Here is a 14,244-nt window from a genome sequence, read left to right as displayed (position 1 = left end):
GATGTGCCTGGCCACTGGGTTTCCTTTAGGATGTGGCCCTTGCCTTGTGCCCCTGCAGGTCCTGCTGCTCAGAATACCCTCATCCCCACCCTGGCCTGTCTAACTCCCTCTCCTCCTCCAGATCTCAACTCTGGCTTTCTTGAAGGAGCCTCCCCTGGCACTGGCCACTATTATAGGCTCCTGAGCCCATCCTGGGACCACCTTACAGTGAATAGTGGGCACCGCTAGGCTCCCCGAGGGCAGACCATGGGACAGGGACCCCCAGCACCTGGCAGAGGGCTTGGCCCTAGCCCGTATTGTCTGTCATAAAGGATTTGTCTGGTCTCTGTCCCAGATTCTTAGGAGAGAGTTTGTAAAACTTCTGGAATTTCTGTCTTTGTTACCACGAGGCCTTCGATCCCACTTGAGTTTGCGCTAAGTGATGGCTCAGGATGGGTCCCAGCACCAGAAAGACCAAGCATGTGACTAGAGGGCTGGGGCTCTGAGCTGGGTGATACCGGCCTGACCTCCGGGGTGGGGGAGGGGAAAGGGGTGCTGGGGATGGAGTTCAATCACATGGCTGAAGAGTCAATCGGTCATGCATTCGTAAGGAGCCCAGTAAAAACGCCAGACACCAAAGCTATAGGGAGCCTCCCGGCAGGTGCACAGGTCACACGCAGGGAGGACAAGGCACCTGATCCCACCAGGTGCAGACATGTGAGCTCTGTGCTTGGGACCCTTCCTGTGTGGTTCTTCATTTGGCATGCCATGAGTTGCAACCTTTATAAACAAACTGTCATCAGAAGCGTGAGTTCCAGGAGTCATTCTAGTGAGTCATGCACCCTGAAGGGGTGGCGGGAACCTCTGAATTTGTAGCCAGCTGGTAAGAAGTGCAGGGGCCTGGGGACCCCCAAAGGGTGACTGGCATCTGAGGTGAGGGCGGTCTCGTTGGGGACCATGGCCTTAAATGTGTAGGGGCTGTGCTAACTCTGGGTACTGGTGTCAGAACAGAACTGTAAGATACCAGGTGGCGTCAGACCAACATGGAATAAAAAATTCCAGGATGAGTTGAACGCACAACTCCATCCAGGCCCTTATGACGCTGCACAGATGAACCACCCTTAAACTGGGGAGGGCAGGGGATCCGAAGTCCCTCAGTATGGAGGTACCTGGACCAGCACCAGACACTGGCCAGGGGCTCAATAAAGGTTTGCAGAATGAACACGCTTGGAGCACAGAGGACCCCAGGGCTGCGCCAGGGGAACTGCTAGAGAAGCCAGGCCCAGGCAGCCTCGGGGAGACCTAGGGAGAAATTACTGAGGGCTGTCACGTCCCCATGAGGCTGGCCTGTTTCTGCAGAACTAGGACAATGGTGGGAAGCCACTGAGAACCAGACTCTGCCGGCAGAGGGCAGGGCCGCCGAAGGTGAGGTAGGCTTCTGCACGTACGGCAGGGATGATGGGGAGGGACACCTGCCCAGGCCTGAGCCCCTGGGGTTCTGTGAGGCTCTGGCTCCAAACTCAGGCAGCCACTCCAGCGTTTCCCACCAACATCAATCCCAGAGAGGTAAGAGAGTCCTGTTTATGCACTGGGCACCCGGCTCTTGCATTTGAGTAAACAGAACAGCTGCACAGGAATAATCAACTGTTCTGCTCCACACCTCCGCCTGGCTGCCTCAGAAACAAGAACCTTCAAACATTTTCTAAATGGAGGAAAGAATTCCTAGATGGGGAGTCCAGGGCCAAGGATAAGCCACCCGGGGCTGGAGGTGATTCCGGAAAGGCCGCCCCTGCTCAGGTGGAAACCCATGGCGCTTGGCTGCCCTCAGCAGCCCCCACCAGGGAAGGCACCTCTGAGGACCTGCTGGATATGAGGATGCAGGAGTGGCACGCCTGCCCTCAGGGAGCCCACTGTACACCACGCCCATGCGGCACGGGGCAGGTCTGGAAGAGCTGCTGTTGAGCAAGGGTTTGGCCCCTGAGTAACCAAGATTATGGGGCAGTCTGAAGGCAGGGCAGAGGCCAAGAGGTGGCTGAAGGTGCTGCCACTGCCAGGTCACAGGACCCCTCTTGGTGGGCAGGCAAAAACCCAGGCTCCCAGGCCCACCCTGCAGCGACTCAGGAGGCCCCCCACAGCCTGGGAATCTGTATTTCACAGCTCCCCAGGGGCCCTGATCATCGGTGCAGGTCCAAGAGGGACCCTTCTGGGCGCCCGATGTGACTCAGGGAGCACCTTTCTCTGGGGCAGGGGCATCTAGCAGATCTAAAGGCTCACATAGGACCACCTCATTCCAAATGGCCTTAGAGCAAGAGAGGGGATACTGGCCGGCAAGCTCTCACATCTGTGGGTACCCTGTGAAGGCCAGCACTGAGGGCGGGTCGGTGCAGTGGCTGCTGCAGGAAGCCTGGTTGCAGGGGCCTGCCTGGGACACGGGAGGCTTAGGGAAGGCCCAGCAGCACCCAGGACTGACAGGAGATCAGGGAGCAAAGGTCGGAAAGACACGAGGCTTGATCCAGATGGCAGGAGCTGCCCACGAACCCAGGAGCCAGAAGGCAGACACGTGCAGACGAGGGGTAAGTGGGGCTCGGGGTTGACAGCCCCAGGGCACGAGGGCACAGGTCAGATGATGAGGACAGAGGAAATCCTTCTGTGTGACCTGGAGGACCTGCGACTCGTCCCAGGAAGCCACCATGGCCCTGCTGGAGGTGCCGCTCCTGGGTTGCTGCACAGTTGGCTTCCTCTAGTCACCTGCCGCTGTGAAGCTTCCACACACGGCAACCGCCTGTCACACATGGCTATCCTGTCTAGTTTACTGTCTGTACCTCCGACCCATGGGGGCACTGAGTTTGTCTGTTTTGGTCACCGTGGGGCACACGGTAGGTGCTGAGTGAGGTGCTGGGTGAGAGAAGGGTTACAACTGGCCTCAAGGAGCGCAGAGGGAGCGCTGGGCAGGTTGGGAGTGGATGGAGCTGTCCAGGGATGGGAACACAGCAAGTCAGGCAGGAGAGACGACAGGGGAGGCCTGGGAGCTGATGCAACCTGGGGGCACCCTGGGCGGGGAGTTGGCCCTGAACCACCTATGTAAGGCCTGGGACGGTCACCACCTGACCAGGGTATCTGATGGGAGCCCCCGAGGAGGAGTGGCTGTGCTCATAGTCCCTTGGAGAGTGACTGTGAGGCTGGGCGGGGCTCAGCACAGACCTGTGCCTAGGGCAGGAATGGATGCGGTGATGATCAGATCCCTTTACCTTAATGGTTTTTGACTGGAGCCTCAAGCCGTTCAGCGTGTTGATTGCTCTCTCTGCATCCTTTGCGGTCACGTAGTTCACAAAGCCATAGCCCAAGCTGTGTCCTGTGCGGGAGAACACAAGGACATTGGTAAGCCGACAGTCTGCAAGTGAGGGACAGGGAGGTCGGGAAGTACTTTATCTGCCTGGCCTTTGGGAAATGGGATTACAGGTGCTAGCAAACTTTCTTACTTTGGCAAACACGTACATTTTCTGCAATGAACACAGGTTACTTTTTTTTTTTTTTTTGAGATAGGATCTTGCTCTATCACCCAGGGTGGAGTCCAGTGCTGTGATCACGGCTCACTGCCACCTCAGATTCTTGGGCTAGAGCCTCCCACCTCAGCCTCCAGAGTATCTGGGACTACAGGCCCACTCCAGCAGGCCCAAGCTAATTGTTAAAATTATTTGTAGAGATGGGGTCTCACTATGTTGCCCAGACTGTTCTAAAACTTTTGGGCTCAAGCAATCCTCCCACCTCGGCCTCCCAAAGTGTTGGGATTACAGATGTGAGTCACTACGCCTGGCCAAGAGGTTTTATTTTTGTAATTAAAATAACCCCAAAAGTTATTTAAAAAGGAATATTTTTTTAAAACACTATGCTACGGACAGCATCTTTCTGAATGACCAGTCCCGTGGGTGCCGGCCACTCTGTGGACCTGGGTGGTGAGGATGAGGAAGACCATGGCAGTGGACAGGCTGGTGGACCCCAGTTTGTGTCACTGCTGTTTCTCTACCACTTCCTTGTCCAGAGCAGGAGAGTCTGCTGGCACCACCCAGCACCAGTTCCATTTACCTTGCCAAGCCTGAGACCAGCCCGACCCCGCTGTGGGCAGAAGAGGACGGAGAGCCCAAGGAGAGGCCAGGAGCTGAGAATCCCCAGCCCTGCCGGACAGTAGGGGAGAACCAGGGTCACGGGCAGGTGTCCCTGCACCCCCTTTGTGAAACACTCAGTACAGGTACAAGCGAACACCCACTCACTGGACACCACGGGAGGGACTCGGGACGGCAAGGGCAGGACCAGAGGGGATAGCCTCTGAGGTCAGGGTTCAGAAGGAGCTTCATAGGACATTTGGCTAAACGCTCTCACTAAAGGGGAAGTGAGGAGGCACAGGGAAGAGTGCAATCCCCGTCTCCCCGCAGCGTATCCATGCACTTGCAAGGCTGTTGAGCACCAGCTTTGGGCCGGAGCCTCACCCAGCACTGCTCCATTCCCCCAGCCGGCAGAGCACCGCAATGAGCAGGTCACCGAAGAGGAGGCCTGGAGCCCCACTGCGGCAGAGATCCTCCTTGCAGCTGGGCCAGGGGCATCCAGACCCATCTCACCGATAGCAAGATTACAAATCCAGCAGAGAGCTTAACCCAGATTTGCCACTTTCTTTTTAAAATGAATTTTATTTTTCAGAACAGTTTTAGGTTTACAGAAAAATTACAAGGATAATACCAAGTTCCCATACGGCTCCCTCCCAGTTTCCCTGTCGGTACCATCGCGTGTGAGTATAGAATGCTGGTGATGATGAACGTTCCCATCAACTCTGGTCCATGCCCCATCTGCTTCCTTAGTCTTTCCCTCATGTTCTTTCCTGCCCCAGGACCTCATCCAGGATCCCATGTGACACTTAGTAGTCACATTCCCTCAGGCTCCTCTCGACTATGACAGTTTCTTGTTTCTCGTGACCTTGACGGTTTTGAGGACTGGTCGGATATTCCATAGACTCTCCATCGGGTTTGATGGAGTCTCTGTCATGCCTGGAGTGGGGCTGTGGGTGTTGGTACGGAAGAGCACAGCTGGAGCGCCCTTCTCATCACACCACATCAAGGGCACAGGCCGTCAACGTGACTCATGGCTGCTGGTGCTGACCCTGATCACTGGGCCGAGGCAGTCAGTCTGCCAGGTTTCTTGGCTGTAAAGTGACTCCCACCCCTTTCCACACTGCCCTCTGCGGAAGGAAGTCAGGACGCCCAGCCCACACTTAAGGAATGGCCCTGTCGTAGCAGCTACAGAAATGATGTGCAGTTAGTTCTGCACGGGGCACTCTCTTTCCTGACAAACAAAACCAAAATCAGATCCTCTAGACCCGTATTTCTAATAAAACTCCACGGGGCTAAGAGACTCAGCTCTGGGGCCCTGGACAAAGTGAGAACCCGGAGCACCAAGACCGCAGGACCAGGCCCATGTGGAGCGAACTGGGATCATAGCTCAGAGAACAAGCAGCGGAGCAGCGCGGCCAGGTCGGGACTGCCAGGGCCTCTGCAAGCGCTCCAGACGGCAGTGTGAAAGTGGCAGGTGTCCCCGCACCCCCTCTGTGACATACTCAGCACAGGTACAAGCGAACACCCACTCACCGGACACCACGGGAGGGACTTGGGATGGCAAGGGCAGGACCAGAGGGGACAGCCTCTGGGGTCAGGGATTCCTGTGATACGGATTCTTGACCACAACGTCAGCCTGGCTGGGTTTTTTTCACTCCTGAACATCTGCTCTCCAGTTGCTCAGCGCCATCTACATTTGGGCCCCATCCTTCTGCTCCATCCACAAGCCTGGACCACCTGCCTCCTTGGCTGCGGCACCTCAGGCAGCCTAAGCACTGCTTGAGAAAGTCACACACCGGTAAGGACTCGAGCAACAATCCCCGTTCCTGTGTCCTCAGCCACAGCCAGCTCCTCTCAACACAGAAACATGGTCCCTGCCTGGCCCCTGCTTCCTCATCTCCCAGGGGCTGGGTGGTCCTGGCTGGTCCCCTAGGATGGTCACTGCCCCAGGGACCGTTTCAGGATGTGTCCCCTGAGCTTTCGGCAGCTCAGGGTAGGGCCTACCCCTTTGGGACACCCCTCCTCCGGGATGTGGAAACCACACCAGGTTTCCATCTCCCTGACTGTCCCTCCTCAGGCTCCTCATCCCCTGTCCATTCCAAGGAGACTCACGGGCCCTGAGTACCCACCTTTGGCCCCTGTCTCTGCCATATGCTCTTCCTCACCACATGTGCCCAAGCCTGCCAACAACACCGAGGGAGTCGCACACCCTTGGGCAGCCCCTGTCGCCTTCCATGGTCAAGCTCCTTCTCTGTCCTCAAGGAGCTGATGCATTAACTGAGCACCTACTATGTGTCAGGCCCTGTGCTTGGCTGGGGGTCAGTGATGCATGACAGAGGACGGTCGCTACCATCATGAAAGCTGTCACATCCCTGGGGGCAAGTCAGACAACTTGGTGGCGAGAAACTGACAAGCATTAAGACAGGGGTCAGGAGGGCTCGTGGCGGAGGAGATATTTTAAACAAAACCTCTGCGTGGCTGGCGTGAGTATTCCAGACAGAAGAGCAGGTGCCAAGTCTCTGAGGCAGAGACAATGCCAGTGTATTCCCAGAAAGTAGAGGTGGCCCGTGTGGCAAGGGCCTGGGAAGTGGCCACTGGCAGCAGGGCAGAGCCAGTGTGCAGCCAGTGGGCTGGTGATCTAATCCAGATGGGAGATGCAGGCTATGTGTACCGGCCAGGGCAGTGGATGAATACCCCACCCAGAGGACCGCACGTGGGGTAGTGGGGTAAGGGCCCTGTCCTCCCTACGGGCTGGGCCTTGTGAGTCAAGGCCTGGCTTCATCCCCAGAGTCTGCTCTCCTCTCTGTGGTGGGTGCCTGGAGGCAGTGGGAAGGGAGAAAGGTGAGGGATGAAGGTGTCCTGGTTTCCACCTGCTGGGTGAGGCCGTCGACCAGAAGGGCTTCATCCAGCACCTGACCGCCCACCTCCACCTTTGCCTCCAATACAAATCAACCTGGGCAGCTTTCTAAGCCACCACTGACTGCGCAGGCCACACCCCCAACCAATGAAGTCAGAAAAGGAGGAGGTGGGGGGGTTGCCAGCTGGCTTCAGTGGTTTCAAGACAGGGTCTCAGTCTGTTGCCAAGACTGGAGTGCAGTGACAGGATCTCAGCTCACCGCAACCTCTGCCTCCTAGGCTCAGGCGATGCTCCCACCTCAGCCCCCCAAGTAGCTGGGACTAGAGGGGCGCACCACCATGCCTGGCTAATTTTTTAATTTTTTGTAGAGATGGGGTTTCGCCACATTGCCCAGGCTGGTTTCAAACTCCTGAGCTCAAGCAATCCTCCCACCTCGGCCTCCCAAAGTGCTGGGATTACAGGCGTGAGTCACCACACCTGGCCTCCTCAGTGGTTTTTAAAGCTCCCTGGTGATTCCAGTACATGAGGGACATGGGGCTTCCCATGGTTATGCAGAGGAGAGGAAGCCTCCAGAGAAGAAGTGGAAATGGGCCCCCAAGTTACTGTTTCTCCGGGCAGGGTCCACAAGCCACCTGCACCAGGGGCATCTGGAGTTCAAGGCAACAACTTGGCTCCCTAGACGCCCCTACCCCAGCCTGGGACCCAGGATGTCAGGCAGGCATGGGAATTCGCATCTCCAAACTCCTTACAGATGCTCCTCCTGCCCGCCAACGGCAGAGCCTGCCAGAGCCCCTGCCTGGAGATAGCAGATCAGCCCCAAGACAGGAGGCCTGAGGGCTTGTGCAGGAGCAGGAGGACAGGGAGCCAAGCTCAGAGGGGCCTGCTCCTGCACAGACCGCAGTGGGTCTCCCTGATGTAGGTGCTTGGGGGGCAAACGGGGTCCCTGGGATGAGGGATGGGATGGAGAGGGTGCAGGTGGGAAACATAGGGAAGCAGGAAGGAGGAGATCAGCAGGGAGGAATGCAGGACACAGAACCCAGGAGTAAGATGCAGGGCTGTCCCAGAGGCCAGTGCATGCCCAGCTCTCACTTCCCTCAACTGGAAGAAGAGCCTCTGCACCCTTTCTGGCCACAGGACAAGGGTTCTGGGCTCTGGTTCTCTGCCTGCCTGGCATCAGCATCCCCCTCCATGAAGGTTAAAGCACAGATGGTCAAACACCCCGAGTGGCTGACTCAGGGGTCTGGATGGGGTCTGAGACTCTCATTTCCCCAGGTATCCCGATGCTGCTGCTGGCCCAGGGACTGCACCCTGAGAGCTGCTGCCTGGAGAAGACAAAGCTGCCTCTGCGGGGAGCACCACGGATGCCTTACAGGGCACCCATACCCTGCCCACCCCAGTTAGTGCTCTCGAACTTCCAAACACATTTCTCCCTCTCTTTGGGTGAGGGTTAAGACTGGAGAGCTGCTTCCTTGTCTTACGCTGCCAGACACAATGCTTCCATCCCTCAGTGCTTCTTGCAGCGGGCAGCGCCCTGACCTGACGTGGGGTGCAGGGCTGAGTGCCCTGTGGGTGAAGCTCTCCTCTGCACTGAGAGGGCAGGTCCTGTGAGTTCTCTCTTTAAAGGCTCAAGGGAAGACTTCACTGAGAGACAGAGACTGGAGGTGGGGAGTGAATTAATTCAGCAATAAATAAGAAACAGCAAAGGTCCGCAAAAGAAAAGAAATGGGCGAAGGACAAGAAGGGTATTTTACAAAAGAAGTGCAACCAACCACTAAATAGAAACAGTGATGAACTTCATGAGAAATAGGAATCACCCTGATTGGATGTCGGTTGTCCCTCACAGGGTGGCCAAGGTAAGAAATCCTGCCAAGGCTAGAGGATGGCAGGGCCGGACAGAAGGAAGGTGAACTAGGAGTCCCCTGGAGAGTGAGTTAGCGACAGGGACCAAGAGCCTTTAAAAGGTGTGCTCTCCCATCTGCTGCTTCGCAGGCAGGAAGACTTGCTATGGAAATAACCAGTGAGCAAAGATTTGTGCCAGGACATTTATCTCAGCGGGTCTTTCAAATATCAACAAATGGAAAGCAGAATACTATGTGACCGCATAACGATGGGATCGCAAGATGTTCAGCGAAGTGGAAAAATGTCCAGATATAGGACGGAAAGTTGATCTGCAGCCTGAGGGAGAGCCCGTTCTGTAGAAGTACATGACTGCTTACGGCCACAAATACGTAAAGAAAATCATCTGGAGGGACGTGTGCCCAAAAGCTAACGGCGGTGTGATTGTGGGTGATTTTTTTTTTTGCTTGGCTCATGATTAGGTTTTTTTTTGTGAGAAGTAAACATGACTCATATTAAGAAAAAAGCCGTCAGGCTGGGAAAGTCCGGAAGGACATTCCTGCAGAGGGAACAGTGTTCAGAGAATCATGAGCGCCTAAGAGTAGGGCCTGACTGGAGGAGTGCAGGGGGTGCAGCAAGTGTGGAGAGGGGGCAAGCGCCCAGGGTTCTCGGGAGCCGCGGGCAGGGATGCGGACTTTAACCAGACCAGAGATACACAGCAAGACAGAAGCTGTGAACAGGGCTGCAGCCTGGTGGCTCCAGCATGACAGGCCGTCCATGAGGGTGGTGGGCTGATTCCTTCTGATCTCCCGAGGGACATATGGGGCCACCGTGGAGACCAGACACCAGGGCAGGGCTGCCCAGGAAGGCAGTGGGTAGGACCACTGGGCGCTGCAGTGGCCTCCTTAGCTGGTGTTTGTGGGTGGAACAGCCAACAACCAACCAACACCATATCCCCAACATAGGGACCAGGGCCAGGCCAGCCAGAAACATTCCGAGTCTTGAGGGCGGCACATGGGGCAGTCCCTTCCTCCCAGCCATCACCACGCCCCTCCTTCCTCCTGCCACCAGTGCCCAGCCCATGGCTGGCACTCAACCAGTATTTGCTGAATGATGATCTGCACTCTCCCCCTCCCCAGTACCACTCATTCATTCATTCCTTCCTTCACTCCGCAAACACCAACTGGCTATGTCTAGGGCTACAGAGACTAACAAAGCTCCTGCCTCCAGGAGCAATACTGATGTGCTGGACCAGAAAGCTCCAGGTCAGTGCCGGGTGCAGGTCGGCCCGGGTGCCATGGGAACCCACAGCGGAGCATCCGACACTTGGGTCAGGGGAGGCCTCCTTAAGCAAACAGGGCCAGGACGTGAATGGTTTGAGGAGGGGAGTGACAGGGTCACATGCGGGCTGTCAAATAGGCCCCTCTGCTGCAGTGAGGAGGGTGGTCTTCAGGGAGCACAGGGGGCCAGTTAAAAGGCCAAAACGACGTACGGGCCACAGGCAGTGGTGTCCTGGGCTAGAATGGTGACTGAGGAGAGAGGGGAAAGGGATGGACTGAAGAAACACCCAGGAGGACGAGAGCCAAGGACACTCCTAGATTTCTAAGCAGAGCTACCAAGTGGATGGTGGTGCCATCAGCTAAGGTGGGGACAACTGGAAACGAGCAGCTGGCTTTAGGGAGACTCAGGTCAGTTTGGAATATACTGCATTTGAGGGGCCAAGGGCATCTGGAGCTCAGGACAGCTTTCTGGTCAAAAAGGAGGTGGCAGACAAAGGGCAGCTGGGAGCCATGGAGTGACTCTGCCCATGCTGAATGTCGGCTTTGGAAGAAGAGGACAATGGCATAATCCTCTGGCATAACCCTCTGGTATAACCGGCTGAGTCTAAGGCTGGGGAAAGGTGCTAAAGACAGACAGCCTCAGGGGCAGTCAGACAGGTGGGAGGAGGTGGTGCTCCTGAAAGCCAATGGGAGAGGATGCTTCTGGAAGGAAGAGACAGGGAACAGGACAGTATGTGGGTGGGAGGCCAACACACACAGCAGTGGCTCTCGCTAGGGGAGACTGCCTCTCAGGGGACATGCGGCAATGTAAGGACATTATTGGGTTTCACCACTGGGAAGTTACTGCTGGGACCATGTGCGTGGAGGCCAAGGATGCTGCTCAACACCTGCAGCGTCCAGCATGGTGTCCAGTCCCGACATCAGGAGCATGGACGTGGAGGAACTCCAAGCTAGAGGAAGCTGGGAATCTGGAAGGAATTCCTTTCAAGACACTCGAAGCCCAGGAAAAGTGGGCACTTGGAGAGCCTGAGGCTCTTGGGAAGCCGGGAAGGGAAGGGAAGGAAAGATTGGAGCTGGAGAGCTGGAGATGCTGTTAGTTCCACTGTGAAGCGGGAGGTGTCATCAGCTGAGGATGAAGTGGGTAGCTGGAGGGCAAACACAGGGAAATGGCTCCTGTGGGGCTCAGGGACACCCGTGTTGTAAGATAAGCTAGGCCAGGGATCAGATCTGCCGGGGTGCTTGCCTGGCCGGGTGAGAGGCTATCCTGGGGGGCTGGGAGAAAGCAGCTGGCTGGGGAGAGGGGTGGTGAGACCTAGGGCCACGCCCTGGGCCCTGCCAGCAAAGAGGTTTGCCCACACTGGCGGCAGGCTGAGCAAAGCCAGGTTGCAGCATGTTCTCCATAAAGCTCCAGTCACTTGAAGAGCTGCTAGCAAGAGGCTGGGCCAAGATGAAAGCCCAGGCCCAGCCACTCCACAAACTGCTGGTATGTCAGTTACTAACTACTGTCCAAAGATAAGACAGGGCTCACCTCTGAACTGAAATAATTTCCAAATTACACTTTTGCAGACTTCACTGATTCTCAAAACCAGTTCTCTCCAGACTGAGCCAAATCTAGGTGTTCCTACTAGCATAGCTCACATTCCTGTGAAAACCACAAGGGAGTAGACAAAGAAGTCAGGTTCCAGGAGAACGACTGCAAATTCTGTGGGAATGCTTTTTGCTTGCAAAATCTCCAGTGCTCAGGAATATCAAGGAAAATTCCCTTCCACCAGAAAGTCAGAGGAAAAAGGTGAGACTTGTTAGTGGCACAGGAGAATTTTTAAACTCTTCTCTTATTCAGGGTGGTCTCCTGGAGCAAGAGAGAGATGCTGGCTTCTAGAACTTTCTAACACTGCTTAAGTTTGTAAACTGCATAAAATCCCTATTGAGAAGGCGTTTATTAAATCAGACTCTCGGAGCTGGAAGGAGAGAAGGCTTTTGTATTCAGTCCTGCATCTGAATTCCCTGTCCAGCCGCCAGACAGGCTCTCTGGGAGTCACTGGGGGGTCAGGTGTCTCATGGTTACTGGGGAACTGTTGAAGATAAAGTGCACCGATGGGTACATTAGGTCCAACACATTGCTCTATGTCCATGTATGCTTGAAACGTTTCATAATAGAAACTTTTTTAACTTTCATTTTATTTTTAAGACAGAGTCTCACTCTGTTGCCCAGACTGAAGTGCAGTGGCACAATCTCAGCTCACCACAACCTCCGCCTCCCAGGTTCAAGTGATTCTCCTGCCTCAGCCTCCCGAGGCAGGAGAATCACAGGCATCACAGGCATGGGACCACAGGCATGCGCCACCACGCTTGGCTAACTTTTGTATTTTAGTAGAGATGGGGTTTCTCCATGTTGACCAGGCTGGTCTCAAACTCCTGATCTCAGGTGATCTGCCTGCCTTGGCCTCCCAAAGTGCTGAGATTACAGGCATGAGCCACTGTGCCCAGCGTTTAACTTTTAAATTAGTTCTCTTTTTTTTTGAGACGAAGTCTCACTATGTTGCCCAGGCTCAAGTGTAGAAGACACTTTAGTACCAAGTGGTACTTAGCAAGGTGCAATCTCGGCTCACTGCAACCTCAACCCCCCAGACTCAAGCAATCCTCCTGCCTCAGCCCCCCAAGTAGCCAGGACCACAAATGCGGACCACCACGCCCAGCTAAGTTTTTGTATTTTTCGTAGAAATGGGGTTTCACCATGTTGCCCAGGCTGGTCTTGAACTCCTGAGCAAGTGATCCTCCCACCTTGACCTCCCAAAGTGCTGGGATTACAGGTATGAGTCACCATGCCCGGCCTGAAATGAGTTTTCAGTATAGGGAATCACAGTCCCCAAATCCAGGGTAGCAGCCACAGCCCTGAGAGGAATGGCCACTCCTTGGCTTCCTAAAAGCAGGGTGGAGACAGAAAGGAAGGTGGGGGGTGGTGGCGGGTAGAGGGAGGAGGAGGAAGAGGGGGCACTGGGAGAGGAGGAGGAGGATAGCTACACACATGGTCTGTCCGTAATTCTCTCCAGAGTCCTTGAAGCCACACTCTCAGAATGGAGGCCACTCTGTAAGGAGGGCCTTCACAGGTGCCAGGCCCTCTGCAAACACCTATGAGGAAGGAACCACCAGGATGTAGGAGCCACAATCTCCACATTCCAGATGGGGACACAGAGGCTTAGAAGTCCCACTGTGAGAGAGTGGAACATCAGGGCTTTCAGCTGCCAGGAACCTGCCCCTGTGAGAGTTCAAGCTCAGCATGGTGCAGAAGTTCAAGTTGATGGCGTTGACAGTAAACAGAGCAGCCCAAACATAATGAAGGGCTGTCCACGAGGTCGTCGGTGTTCTGCTGACCTGGGCCTGACCAAACGTGGGGGCCTGGACAGACAGGGGCGGGCCTGCCTGCGCCTGCCCTAGACAGTACACTCGCCGGGGTCCCTTCCACACATCCGACCCAATTGACCTGCCCAGGCCAAGCCAGGTCAGGCTGTGGTTCTCCGGCTCCTTCCAGTTCTCAGAATGCCCTGTCTCTGGTTCCTTCCTCTCCTTGCAATGTCTTATTTTGTACACGCTCTCTGTCTTACAATGAATTTTTCCTCTTTTGGGAACTTATGTCTGATCTTATACAAGGGCAATGGACAAATGGAGTTTGAAATAAAAACGAAACTCCACAGCCATCGTTTCAAGACTGTAGTCATCCTGCACTGAGGAATGCCACAGAGTCACAGGCAGAAGAGACAATGCCCAACGGATGGCCACCAATACTAAATTACTAAAACGCCTCCATATGTTTACCTGCTACTTTATCCCGAATGAGTTTTGCAGATTCCACTTCGCCAATGCTGCTGAACAGGCTGCGCAGCTCATCCTGGGTCATGTTCTGAGGGAGGTAGTTGACGATCAAATTCGTTCTCCCAATGTCACCCCTGCAGTCTTCGGCCATGTGGTCTTCATAACCATTAGACATTGTATTTTTCAAAAATCTACAAAGGAAAAAAGAGCAAGTAAACTCAAAATGTTCATATTGCAGTTTATGAAGGCAAAACTAGTAACTGCATTTGCACTTAAAAAATTTTTTTTTCGGCCAGGCACGGTGGCTCAAGCCTGTAATCCCAGCACTTTGGGAGGCCGAGACGGGCGGATCATGAGGTCAGGAGATCGAGACCATCCTGGC

The 14,244-nt window shown here is 55.1% G+C and overlaps 1 protein-coding gene across 1 annotated transcript in view; it reads right to left on the bottom strand.

The window, feature by feature from the left end:
* The window catches only part of ELAVL1 (ELAV like RNA binding protein 1), a 47,004-nt gene that overhangs the window by 18,269 nt on the left and 14,491 nt on the right, over positions 1 to 14,244 (bottom strand). Inside the window, exons 2-3 of the mRNA XM_023186710.2 lie at positions 13,866 to 14,053; positions 3,228 to 3,331 (exon numbers count right to left, since the gene is read on the bottom strand). Of these exons, the coding sequence (XP_023042478.1) occupies positions 3,228 to 3,331; positions 13,866 to 14,037 (276 nt within the window). The 5' untranslated portion in view covers positions 14,038 to 14,053. The remainder of the gene's footprint in view (positions 1 to 3,227; positions 3,332 to 13,865; positions 14,054 to 14,244) is intronic.

Source organism: Piliocolobus tephrosceles, chromosome 21 (genome assembly GCF_002776525.5).
Source record: "Piliocolobus tephrosceles isolate RC106 chromosome 21, ASM277652v3, whole genome shotgun sequence".
Taxonomy (NCBI): Eukaryota; Metazoa; Chordata; class Mammalia; order Primates; family Cercopithecidae; genus Piliocolobus; species Piliocolobus tephrosceles.
The sequence above is the reverse complement of the archived record's forward strand: the minus strand, read 5'-3'. Positions and strand labels throughout refer to the sequence as shown.